Consider the following 11,186-nt stretch of genomic DNA (forward strand, 5'->3'; position numbering starts at 1 on the left):
AAATGGGATCAAAATAAGACAATTGTTAATGAAATATTTGCATACAATGTGGCATTAAATATCATGCATGAAAATAAGGATCCTGAGCCAAGATCAGTCGAAGAAAGTCGACAAAGGAATGATTGGCCAAAATGGGAAGAAGCCATGAAGGCTGAATTAGACTCACTTGCAAAACGTGAAGTCTTTAGACCTGTAGTCCGTACACCAGAAGATATAAAACATGTTAGATACAGGTAGGTATTTGTGAGAAAACGAAATGAGAAAAATAAAGTTGTGCGCTACAAAGCCCGACTTGTGGTACAAGGCTTTTCACAAAGGCTCGGTATAGATTATGAAGAAACGTATTCCCCTGTAGTGGATGCGATAACATTGCGTTATTTGGTCAGTTTATCTGCATATCATAAACTGCATATGCATTTAATGGATGTGGTAACAGCCTATTTATACGGCTCATTAGATCGGGATATCTATATGAAAGTCCCTGAAGGACTAAAGATATCTAAATCATCCAATGAATATTCGTAAGGGTTATACTTAGTCAAATTGCAAAGATCTTTATATGGTCTGAAGCAATCTGAACGAATGTGGTATAATTGTCTTACTGAGTATCTGGCCAAAAATGGATTCAAGAATGATGATATCTGTCCATGTGTTTCATAAAGAAATCTGCATCTGGGTTCATTATAATTGCTGTGTGCGTTGATGATTTAAATATCATTGGGACTCCTGAAGAGATTCCAACAATTATAAAAATCCTAAAAGAAGAGTTTGAGATGAAAGATCTTGGAAGGACTAAATTTTGTCTCGACCTGCAGATCGAGCATATAAAAAATGGGATCTTTATTCATCAAACAACATACACAGAGAAGATCTTGAAGGGATTTTATATGAATAAGTCACATCCCTTGAGTACCCCAATGATCGTAAGATCTTTGGATGTGTAGAAGGATCAATTTCGTCCTAAAGAAGAGAATAAAGATATCCTTGGTCCAGAAGTACCATATCTTAGTGCCATTGGGGCGCTAATATATCTTGCTAATAATACACGACCCGATATATCATTTGCTGTGAACTTACTAACAAGGTATAGTTCATCTCCAACCAGAAGACATTGGAGTGAAATCAAGCAAATATTTCGATATTTTCATGGAACGGTTGATATGGGATTGTTTTATTCATATAGATCCAAGTCACAATTAGTTTACTATGCAGATGCTGGATACTTGTCTGATCCACATAAAGGGAGATCTCAAACAGGATACCTATTCACATATGGTGGTACAGTTATATCATGGAGGTGCACGAAACAGACGATTGCAGCAACATCCTCTAATCATGCTGAAATACTAGCGATACATGAAGTTAGTCGCAAGTGTTTTTGGTTGAGGAGTTTGATCCATTATATTCTATCATCATGTGGACTGATTGATCAGAAGATAGCTCCAACTGTCCTGTTTGAAGATAATACAGCATGTATTACTCAACTTAAAGGCGGATATATCAAAGGTGATAGAACAAAGTATATTTCTCCCAAATTCTTCTTCACTCATGATCTTCAAAATCAAGGGATAATTGATATCCAACAGATCCGCTCAAGTGACAATCTGGCAGATTTATTTACAAAGTCACTCCCAAAATCCTCCTTTGAAAGATTGGTACATGAGATTGAGATGTGCCGATTTCGAGACATCAACTGATGTCGATAAGAGGGAGAGACTGTACTCTATTTTCCTTGGTAAGGTTTTTTTCCATTAGGTTTTTCTTGACAAGGTTTTTAATGAGGTAGTCCCCATCACTAAAGGATACTGTACTCCTTTTCCTTCACTAAAATTTTTTTTTATTGGTTTTTCTTTAATAAGGTTTAATGAGGTAATAATCCTAAACAGTCATCTAAGGGGGAGTGTTGTGATAAGATCTGATGTGGATGCCTATTTCAATGAAGCTTAACTCCATTTATTATAGTTTAAAAAAATGTCATCATGTGTACATATAAATAGAGGCTTATAACAACACACAACAATAATAATCCTTCCTTTTCTTTAGGGTTTCTCTCTCACTTTAATATACATATCTCCCTTTCTCTTTATAAATATATACATATCTTACAACATATAATATTAGTAAATTATTATAATAAAATAAGAGCATATTTATACTTCTCTATTCTATATTTATTTCGCTTCCTTATTTATTTCACAACAAAATCTAATATATTAAATTTTATTGAGTAAAAGATAAAAAGTCAAAAATATAAAAATATATGTTGAGTAACATTTTTGTAAAAAAAAAAAAAAACATTAATAGTAGTAGTAATAATAATACTAATTAGAGCAACATCAATATACCACTTAAAAAGGAGTCTAATATTCATCGCCAAACTTCATTTTGAAGTTTGAAACAGAGTTTATGATAAAAACAAGTACTATATATGAGATTCTAGGTCTTATAAGAAGGATGAAATAGCCAAAATATATTAGAAGATAATTTTTAATCTTTTAATGTTAAAATACCTAATCTAAATCTCAGCAGACAAAAAATTTTATTAGAATTTAATTAAAAAGGGGTTTGATACCCTATATTTTAAGTATAAATATCAACTTGATATTTAAGTATAAATATCTACTTGCACGAATTTAGCTATTAAAAAGTCATCATCCATGTTTTTTAATAGAAACAAAAATTACATATATAACTATTCCATGCTATTATGAGTTGTTCATTGATGAGAAGCATATACCGATCGTTAATAATTAATATGTCTAAACTCTAAATCGTGAAGTGCCAAAAGATTGAATTGGGTTAACTTAATAGTTAATTCATTTGTTTATTTAAATAAATGTTGGGGGTTCGAATTTCGTCTTTTATATACAGCAACTTATTGACCAATGACAAATTCTTAAATAAAACTCCGATCCCCAACGAATTAATCATTAGCTTATCGGACGGAAGGATACCGTAAAGAAACTAAAAAAAAAAAAATTAGAAGTGCCAAGAAATTAATAAAATTAAACAAGCTCAATTAGTACGTAGTTCCCTTTATGAGTAAAAAGAAATTGTACATTAGCTCTATCTTTTACTTAAGCCTTGGTGTTTCTCAAACTTTAATTTGGTAGCTGAAAATGGTGATTATAATAGTTCAAACTCACCCAAAATGTAAGAAAAATCCCTCCGAACTCTCAAAGATTGTTTGACAGCGAAAGTAATTAAGAAACAATAATATTTTCTTGAGAAGAAATGTTATTTTGAGGAAAAAATGAGAAGAGTTTAAATACCACAGTTTCAAATTATGATAAACTAATAACAAATAGGTTTAGAGGATGGCTCCTCTTCCTCCTCCATCACCCACACCACCGAGCATTGGTTGGAGTTTTTCGTTGTCATTACAATAATTGTGGTCTTCATGTGCTCAATCTTTCTCCGATCCTCGTCCACTCACTCGACCCGCTGGCTGCCTACTTCCGCCTTTGCCTGGGCCTTCTATCGCCACCAATGCCGCCGCCATTAGTCTTTGAAGTTAAATCTACATGAATGTTTTTCTTGTTTTATAAAAAAAGTATAGGATACTAATATATTATTTGTTAACTTATTGTCAATAATAATTAATTATTATATTTTAAACATATGTATAAAGAAATACACCGAAAAATATATTTATAAAGATATTTCTATTAGACACAATCATAAAAAAATATTTTTATTAGATACATCTATTAAACTACTATTCCACCTCAAGTCCTCAACCCATAACAACAATAAAAAAGTCTCACAGGCCAATAAGTAATAGCTCAAATGGCATAGACTCCTCATACTCAATTAAGAGGTTGCGGGTTCGAGTTTCCTATCTTGCCATATCTTCGGTAAAATAAATAAATAAATAAAAAAGTCTCACAGCCCACAAATTCAACCTAATATAATGCACAAATTCAGTTATAATTTTAGTCTTTTATTATTATCTTATTTTTATTTATTCTTATCTTATTTTTATTTGCTTTTATCTTTTATAGTCGAATGCTCTATATATATTTAGTTTCACCTTTATAGTTTATAATTTTAATCATTAAACAATCAATAAAATTTCTTTTCTTTCCTTATTCTTTTACAATTTTATTATCTTTCCGTACTCTTTATTTACTCTTTCCGTTTTATTATGGTATTAACATCAATGGAAGAACCAAAAGCACCTGAAACTTCTCCTTCTCCTTCTTCTGCTGCTGCTTCTTCCGCACCACCAACAACTCAAAGTTCACAACTTCCTCTTCCCTCACCACCACCAACAACGAGGGGTGCTGCTATTCCTTCTTCAACGAAGAAGAGGCCTCTCGAATCTGATTCTTTTTCCAACTACTACAAGATTCGCGCACTTATTCCAGACCTTCGCCCCCATTTCATACAGGTTCTACGAACTCCCGACTACAAAAGTAGTAAAGAATCCCGAGAAATTCGAGAACAATTGAAGATTGTTGTGAAGTTATATGACGATATGAAAGCAGAAGCAGTTTCGTTGGCAAAGTATAAGCAAGATGGCCAAAACTTGGATCACAAAACACAGCAAGAGCAGCAGCCTCAACATATGAAGTCTCCAGAGCAGATTCAAGTTGAGAAATCATTCACCTCAAGGGCATCATCTGAAATTAAGGTTACGGCATTGGCTGAAGAAGGTGGTCAAGGGACATATGTAGTTGGTGGATCGCCATTTGGCTGGACTTTCATCACCTTTTCAGGGGAGGAAGCTATCTATTATGGTAGGACAAAGGAACAATTTCGATCGACACAAGTGAGGACTCAGTAGTACTGTGTCTCCAGGGCTTAACAAAGTAGTTTCATTCATTGATAGAGGGTGCTGAAAATCCTCATCTACAAGTACAGTGTAGAAGAGGTTTACATAGAACATTTATATCATTTAGTTTTCTAATACTTTGTTGCAATTGACATCTAAAATTTTCCAAGAGAGATGGCACATGTGCTGTAACATTGTTTTTTGCTGAGTTGGATTAATCTGAGTGCAGAATTATTGTTTTTCCGATTAAAAAAAATAAGGAAAGAAAAGAAATTGTATTGATGGTTGAATAATTGAAATTATAAACTATGAAGGTGAAACTATAATTTATAATTTCATTAACAATGTTAGGGAACTAAAAGGGTATTAGCCAAAAATTAACTAAAAATCAGCCAAATATATTTGGGTGAATTTAAAATCTCTACGAGTTAATATATATTCTGCTAAGTATCATAATGTTTCTTTTTTGGAAAAGTATGTGGAACCAAAAAGGAATCAGCCAAAAACTAAACAAAATCATGTTAATTTAAATTAATTAAGTAAACCTAATTAAAATCTATAAAAGTCTTTCTCTTCTCTCACATTAACCTACCCACCTCCACACACACAAACCCCTCTCTCTCACCAATGTTGCTGGAGGTGCCGCCGCGTCCAGGCCTGATCTCATCTGTCTCTCCCATGAATCCTCCTGATCTCATCTGGCTCTCCCATGAATCCTCGTTGAGATGCCTTAACCTTTTCGGCGAAAGTGTCCCAGTCCATTTGATGCCGCTCCACGAACAGAGTGCTAAGCCTCTTGGCATTTGGTCTGATAGTTCTTTTGTGACCCATATATCTCCTTCGACCGGCAAGAATCTTGGCCATGTTGCCATTGTTGTTAGTGACAAATACATTGCTTTCATCGCACACAATATAGCAGCAAGGCGGGTTTTTTTTTTTTTTAAATGAAATAAGACTTTGTTGATGTTGAATAAAACAAAGGATACAAAATTAAACAATTTTATTTTCTGCAAATTATACGAATTATAAAAAAACATTCATTTAATATGAAAAAAAACATCCTAATACTTAATAAAAGAAACATCCAATTATATTTTAGCAAAAATAATTAAATATCTATAAAATTAAAAAAAATATGAAATTTTTAAAAAAATAGAGACATTCACATTTGCAATACAAAAAAATTCGAAAAATATATAAAATAACATCCATTTAACATGAAAAAGAAACATTCTGATACTTAGCAGAAAAAACATCCATATATATTAATTCGTAAAGATTTTGAATTCACCAAAGGTATTTGGCTGATTTTTGGCTGATATGCTTTTGGTTCCCTAGTTGTTCTCTTCTTTTTTATACTAAATAGATGTTCTTTTATATATTTTTCGAATTTTTTTGTATTATAAATGTGAATGTCTCTATTTTTTTAAAAATTTTATATTTTTTTAAATTTTATAGATATTTAATTATTTTGCTAAAATATAATTAGATGTTTCTTTTGTTAAGTATTATGATTTTTTTTCATATTAAATGAATATTTTTTTATAATTGTATAGTTTGTAATCTCTTTAATCATCAAAACGACACGTAATATTCTAAAACGCAGAGAGCAACATCCTCGTATAAACAATGGAATCAGCTTTCTCCCAAACATTACAAAGAAAATTATCAACCGTCTCCTGGTCCAAGTAGTTAGCACCGTCCAGCCAATTGGACGAGCTCGCGGTCGGTGACGGAAACTATTAATGGCTCTCACAATTCGTAATCAAAGGTTACTCTCTGGCGAAGGGGATCGGAGTTGGGAAGCACATAGCAAGCGAGACCTTCAGCGTTGGAGGGTACCAGTGGGCCATATACTTCTACCCTGACGGCAAGAACCCTGAGGACAACTCTGCCTATGTCTCCGTCTTCATCGTCCTCGCCAGCGACGGTACCCTTCATCGCCCTCGCCAGCGACAGTACTGACGTTAGGGCACTCTTTGAGCTTACCCTCCTTGACTGCTCCCTCAAAAGCACAAGGTCCACGGCCACTTTGACTGCTCCCTCGAAAGCGGTCCCTACAATTGAGGGCGTCGCGGAGAGCATGGAAGTCGCTGACACTTCCAGCAACATTGGTGAGAGAGAGGTCTGTGTGTGTGATTGTTGGAGGTTGGTAGGTTAATGTGAGAGAGAAGATGAAGATTTTTATAGGTTTTAATTAGGTTTACTTAATTAATTTTAAATTTTTTAAATTTTAAATTTAAAAAATTTAAAATTAATTATTAATATAAATTAATATGATTTTGTTTAATTTTTTGCTGATAACCTCTTGGTTCATAGACTTTTCCTAAATTTAATTTCAATCATTCAACCATCAATAAAATTCTTTTTTTTTTATTCTTTTATAATTTTATTATCTTTACATATTTTTTATGTACTCTTTATTTTATTAACATCCACAAAAACATTTCCATTAAACACAACTATAAATAAAAGTTGACAGAAATACTATTAATAATATAGCAAAATTATTTATACATAATGTGTGATGATCTCTAGGTGAATGATTTCCGCATGCTGTAAATAATATGCATGATGTCAAAAAAGTAAAAATTTGGTTAAAAAAACTACATAAATTGTGGTAACTGGTCACTATTTACTCACAAATTCACTATTTTTTAATATATAAATCGTGGCAGCATAGTAGACTACTAGACTTTTAATATTATACTTAAAATATACTAGTCTAATACGATTTCTGTACAAAAGAGAAAAATGCTTAATATCCAACCGCAATTTATGTATAAATAACTAAAAATCTAAAATATTAAATGTTATTGAGTAAAAGTCATATGTTATGAATAAGAGTATTAGAGTAAATACTCAATTATATTCTTGTCCATTTCTTTCAAAAGACAAGAGGATCTCTATTAAAAAAAAAGGGGACATATTGACTCCTAATAAAATTATTTTAGAACACAATACAATATTTTTTTTGTTAAAAATTAAAATTTATTAAATAATAATATAAATTAATTTTTTTGAGATTTTATTTGTAATTTATATAAATTATTAATAAATTTATTTTTAAAAAGTATTTTTATCAGAGAAACATCATCATAAAAAATAATGTCACAAGAAAAAAAATAAAATTACAATACAAAAATTTTAAGAAAAAAAAAAGATCGCAAAAATAATATTCTAGTATATAATAATAATAATAATAATAATAATAATAATAATAATAATAATAATAATAATAATAATAATAATAATAAATAATAAATAATAAATAATTCAAAAATTTAGTGTAAAGTGTAAACAATACATATTTTAGTTTTTTTTTTAAGGAGAAAAATTATGAATGAAATCTCTCCAAATCCTTATTATATATATAATTAGTCTATATATTAATTCACCATTTTTTATTCATAGTATTAACCTCTCCAATAATTAACTTTACGAAACTCTCCCTAATTGTAGATTATACCACTCAATTTTTGACTCATATACATTATCTTTCTTTTTTTACTTTATACCACTCAAGGTTTTTTTTTTTTTTTTTGGTTACATTTTGTATGTATATGTTAATAAAAAGAAGTTTTATGAATAACATTTATCGTTCTAAAAAATTTTGAGCAAGGAAAGAAAAAAGGGTAAAATATTTTTTCTTTTAAAAGAAGAACAAATGGTAATAACGAAAAGAAAGAACAAATATGAATGGAGAAAGGACCCTACCATGTTACTGAGTTGAAAAAATGCAAATGAAAACAAAAGACACGCCGCTATTACCGCGACCTTCACTCTTGCAACCTCATTTCTTTCCATGTTACCAATCACTTCCTAATCACCTTTTTCAACGCCATAAACAACGGAAATTCTTTTACTTCTTTCTTTTAAATGATTATTAGCTTTCGTTATAAATATCTACCCAAGTATTCCAACTCCTACATCATCAGTAACACTTCATTACTCGTTTTTGCCTTTTTATTTTTCCTTTACTCTGAAAGTGAGCTTTTTATCCAATTTGTTCCGCATATCATAGCAATGGCAGCACGTTCTTCCACCAGCTCCATCGTCTTCATTGCTCTCTCTTTGCTTCTTTTGGTCACATTCTCCAATGTGGCTGAGGTACTTACATAACATATAATAACTTACGCCTGAAAACACCTTAATTTAATTTGCTTTGTTTTATTAATTAATTAGTCATGGCTTTCTTTCCAGTGGCAGCATTATGCTATCAAATTAAGATCCCAGTTATTCTAATTCTTGCAAAAAATGTTTGTTTTTGTGTAATCCTTTTGGCCAGGCTTATGGAAGTGCAAGACTTCGCCCTTCAGGTATCTTATAGATTCACTAGCTCTTATGCCACTCGATCGTTTTGCTTATTCAAAATTTTGAAGGAACAAACTTTTAAAAAATTCACTTTCTACTCTCAGTAGCTTTTTTACCAATAATAATAAAAGTAAAATTAATTTTTAATAAAAAATGTATTTATATTTCTTTTATTAGTGTTTTAATAACTCAACAAATGGTATATATTTATGTGTATATTGTGCATGCGTCTTCATTGTTCTGAAATAGTATAAACGCACGCAACCTTAGTTAATAACCTTAGTTTTTTGTATATCATAAAAAATATAAATTTAATAGTAATTAATTTTTAACAAAATTTGGATCTTTATGATATGTAGTTATTAGTTATTACACATGACAAGTGGTAGTTATAATTTATAAATTAGCTTTTTAGTGATTTTAGTTTACTAACTAATAGTGGTAAGAAAATATAATGTTAATTATATTGCACAGATTGTAAACCAAGGTGCAGTTACCGTTGCTCAGCAACTTCACACAAGAAGCCATGCATGTTTTTCTGCCAGAAATGTTGCGCCAAATGCCTGTGTGTTCCTCCTGGTACATACGGAAACAAGCAAGTGTGCCCTTGCTACAACACCTGGAAGACCAAGGAAGGGGGTCCCAAATGCCCTTAAAACTTTAAACCCCTCTCTTTCCTAATCATATCAACTTTATATATACAAGTTAATTAGTAATACTACTTCAATATTCTATTATATATTTACAATGCCATGCTTGGCAATACAAGGGCACATTTGGCTATGTATTTTAGTTTTCCCTTAATGTAGAGGAAATATTAGAGCTTATTGTGTTTGTTGCTGCAATTATATTTTAGTAGAAATTTATGTGTAGTTATTTTTATATAAAATTAATAGTTGATAATTGTTAAATAATAATTTAGTCAAATATATTAAATTATTTATTAATTTTTAACTATTAATTTTATATAAAAAAATTATATGTAAATTTTTACCTTCTATTTTTGTCTTTGGCACATTATGGCCTCTATTTTTTTTTTTTTTCAAAGCAAAGTCGAAACTGTAATATTGATAATAGTAGGCATTTGGCAAGTTTTTCAAGAGAGTAAAGAATTCAAGGCAAATGGCTCTCGGGTCATATTATAATTTGGAAAGAATTATATTTCTCCGGTATTAATTGGTATTAATTAATGAATTTTATCAATTTAGTATGGTAAATAATGATTGAGCAGATATTGTTATTAAAATTAAAGGTGAAAGTTAGTGTATTTCGGACAAAGTAAAAGTGCGGCATTCTTTAAGAGTTAATTTATTATCAAAAGTTATCAGGTAAATTTAATTTATTTATTATTATTATTATTATTATTATTATTATTATTATTATTATTATTATTATTATTATTTTTTATTATCATGAGGTGAACAAACAAATTGACATATACAAAAAAATTAATTCTCTTTTTTAAACACCAAAAAAGTATTCAGAAACTTGATGGAACTCAGATGTGATGTCTTCAAACATCTTTACTGCTGGAGGTGCTTCTACTATCGTTCTGACCGACCGAATCCATTCCATTTCTCTTCTGCCATAAATGACCTTTCAAGCCCAAAAAATCGTTGCTATGGAAGAGGGAAATGATTGTCTGTCGCCGCTGTTGGCTGGCTAACTCTAAACGCAAAACCGATTCTGGAGAAGAACCCATGTCTCCATGAAAGCGCCATGACTCCATTAGACTTACACTGGAGACAAAGAGACAACTGGATCCGCTAGGTACCTTTCTCCACCCTCCTCAAATCGGAATGGTTGCTAAGAAACCTATTTTGATGTGTCAGAGTTTCTCTTTAGCTCCGCTATGATTTTCAATGGAATGCTCGTTCTCCAAATCCTCTCCAATTCTTTCCCATTTATTATTAATTACACGGGCTATTATGAAAAGATCATGAAAAATTAATTTTTTTTAAAGTAAGTGCTCAACACTTAAGTGGAGCAATGTAAATAAATACAAGAACAATAAAAGCATAACAACTCCTATGTCATCTCTGGCATAACCATCAACAACATGAGTTATTTACAACACCATTCCTTAGCACAAGAG

The 11,186-nt window shown here is 30.9% G+C and overlaps 2 protein-coding genes across 2 annotated transcripts; both read left to right on the top strand.

Annotated features, from left to right (window-relative positions):
• The first annotated feature begins 4,162 nt into the window (after positions 1–4,162).
• On the top strand, positions 4,163–4,995 carry LOC112765865 (uncharacterized). The gene has a single exon (XM_025811726.3). The coding sequence runs from the start codon at positions 4,163–4,165 to the stop codon at positions 4,787–4,789; it is 627 nt and encodes a 208-aa protein (XP_025667511.1). The 3' UTR covers positions 4,790–4,995.
• Positions 4,996–8,667: 3,672 nt separating this feature from the next.
• LOC112766785 (protein RSI-1) lies at positions 8,668–9,918 on the top strand. The gene is made up of 3 exons (XM_025812677.3): positions 8,668–8,887; positions 9,066–9,096; positions 9,566–9,918. The coding sequence occupies exons 1-3, from the start codon at positions 8,804–8,806 to the stop codon at positions 9,745–9,747; spliced, it is 297 nt and encodes a 98-aa protein (XP_025668462.3). The 5' UTR covers positions 8,668–8,803; the 3' UTR covers positions 9,748–9,918.
• The last annotated feature ends 1,268 nt before the right edge of the window (positions 9,919–11,186 follow it).

Source organism: Arachis hypogaea, chromosome 17 (genome assembly GCF_003086295.3).
Source record: "Arachis hypogaea cultivar Tifrunner chromosome 17, arahy.Tifrunner.gnm2.J5K5, whole genome shotgun sequence".
Lineage (NCBI taxonomy): Eukaryota > Viridiplantae > Streptophyta > Magnoliopsida > Fabales > Fabaceae > Arachis > Arachis hypogaea.

Excerpts from the sequence above, each read along its gene's own strand:
- LOC112765865 (XM_025811726.3), top strand. The coding sequence starts at position 4,163 with ATGGAAGAACCAAAAGCACCTGAAACTTCTCCTTCTCCTTCTTCTGCT.
- LOC112766785 (XM_025812677.3), top strand. The coding sequence starts at position 8,804 with ATGGCAGCACGTTCTTCCACCAGCTCCATCGTCTTCATTGCTCTCTCT. Across the intron at positions 8,888-9,065 it reads CATTCTCCAATGTGGCTGAG|GCTTATGGAAGTGCAAGACT; the intron begins GTACTTACATAA and ends CCTTTTGGCCAG. Across the intron at positions 9,097-9,565 it reads TGCAAGACTTCGCCCTTCAG|ATTGTAAACCAAGGTGCAGT; the intron begins GTATCTTATAGA and ends TATATTGCACAG.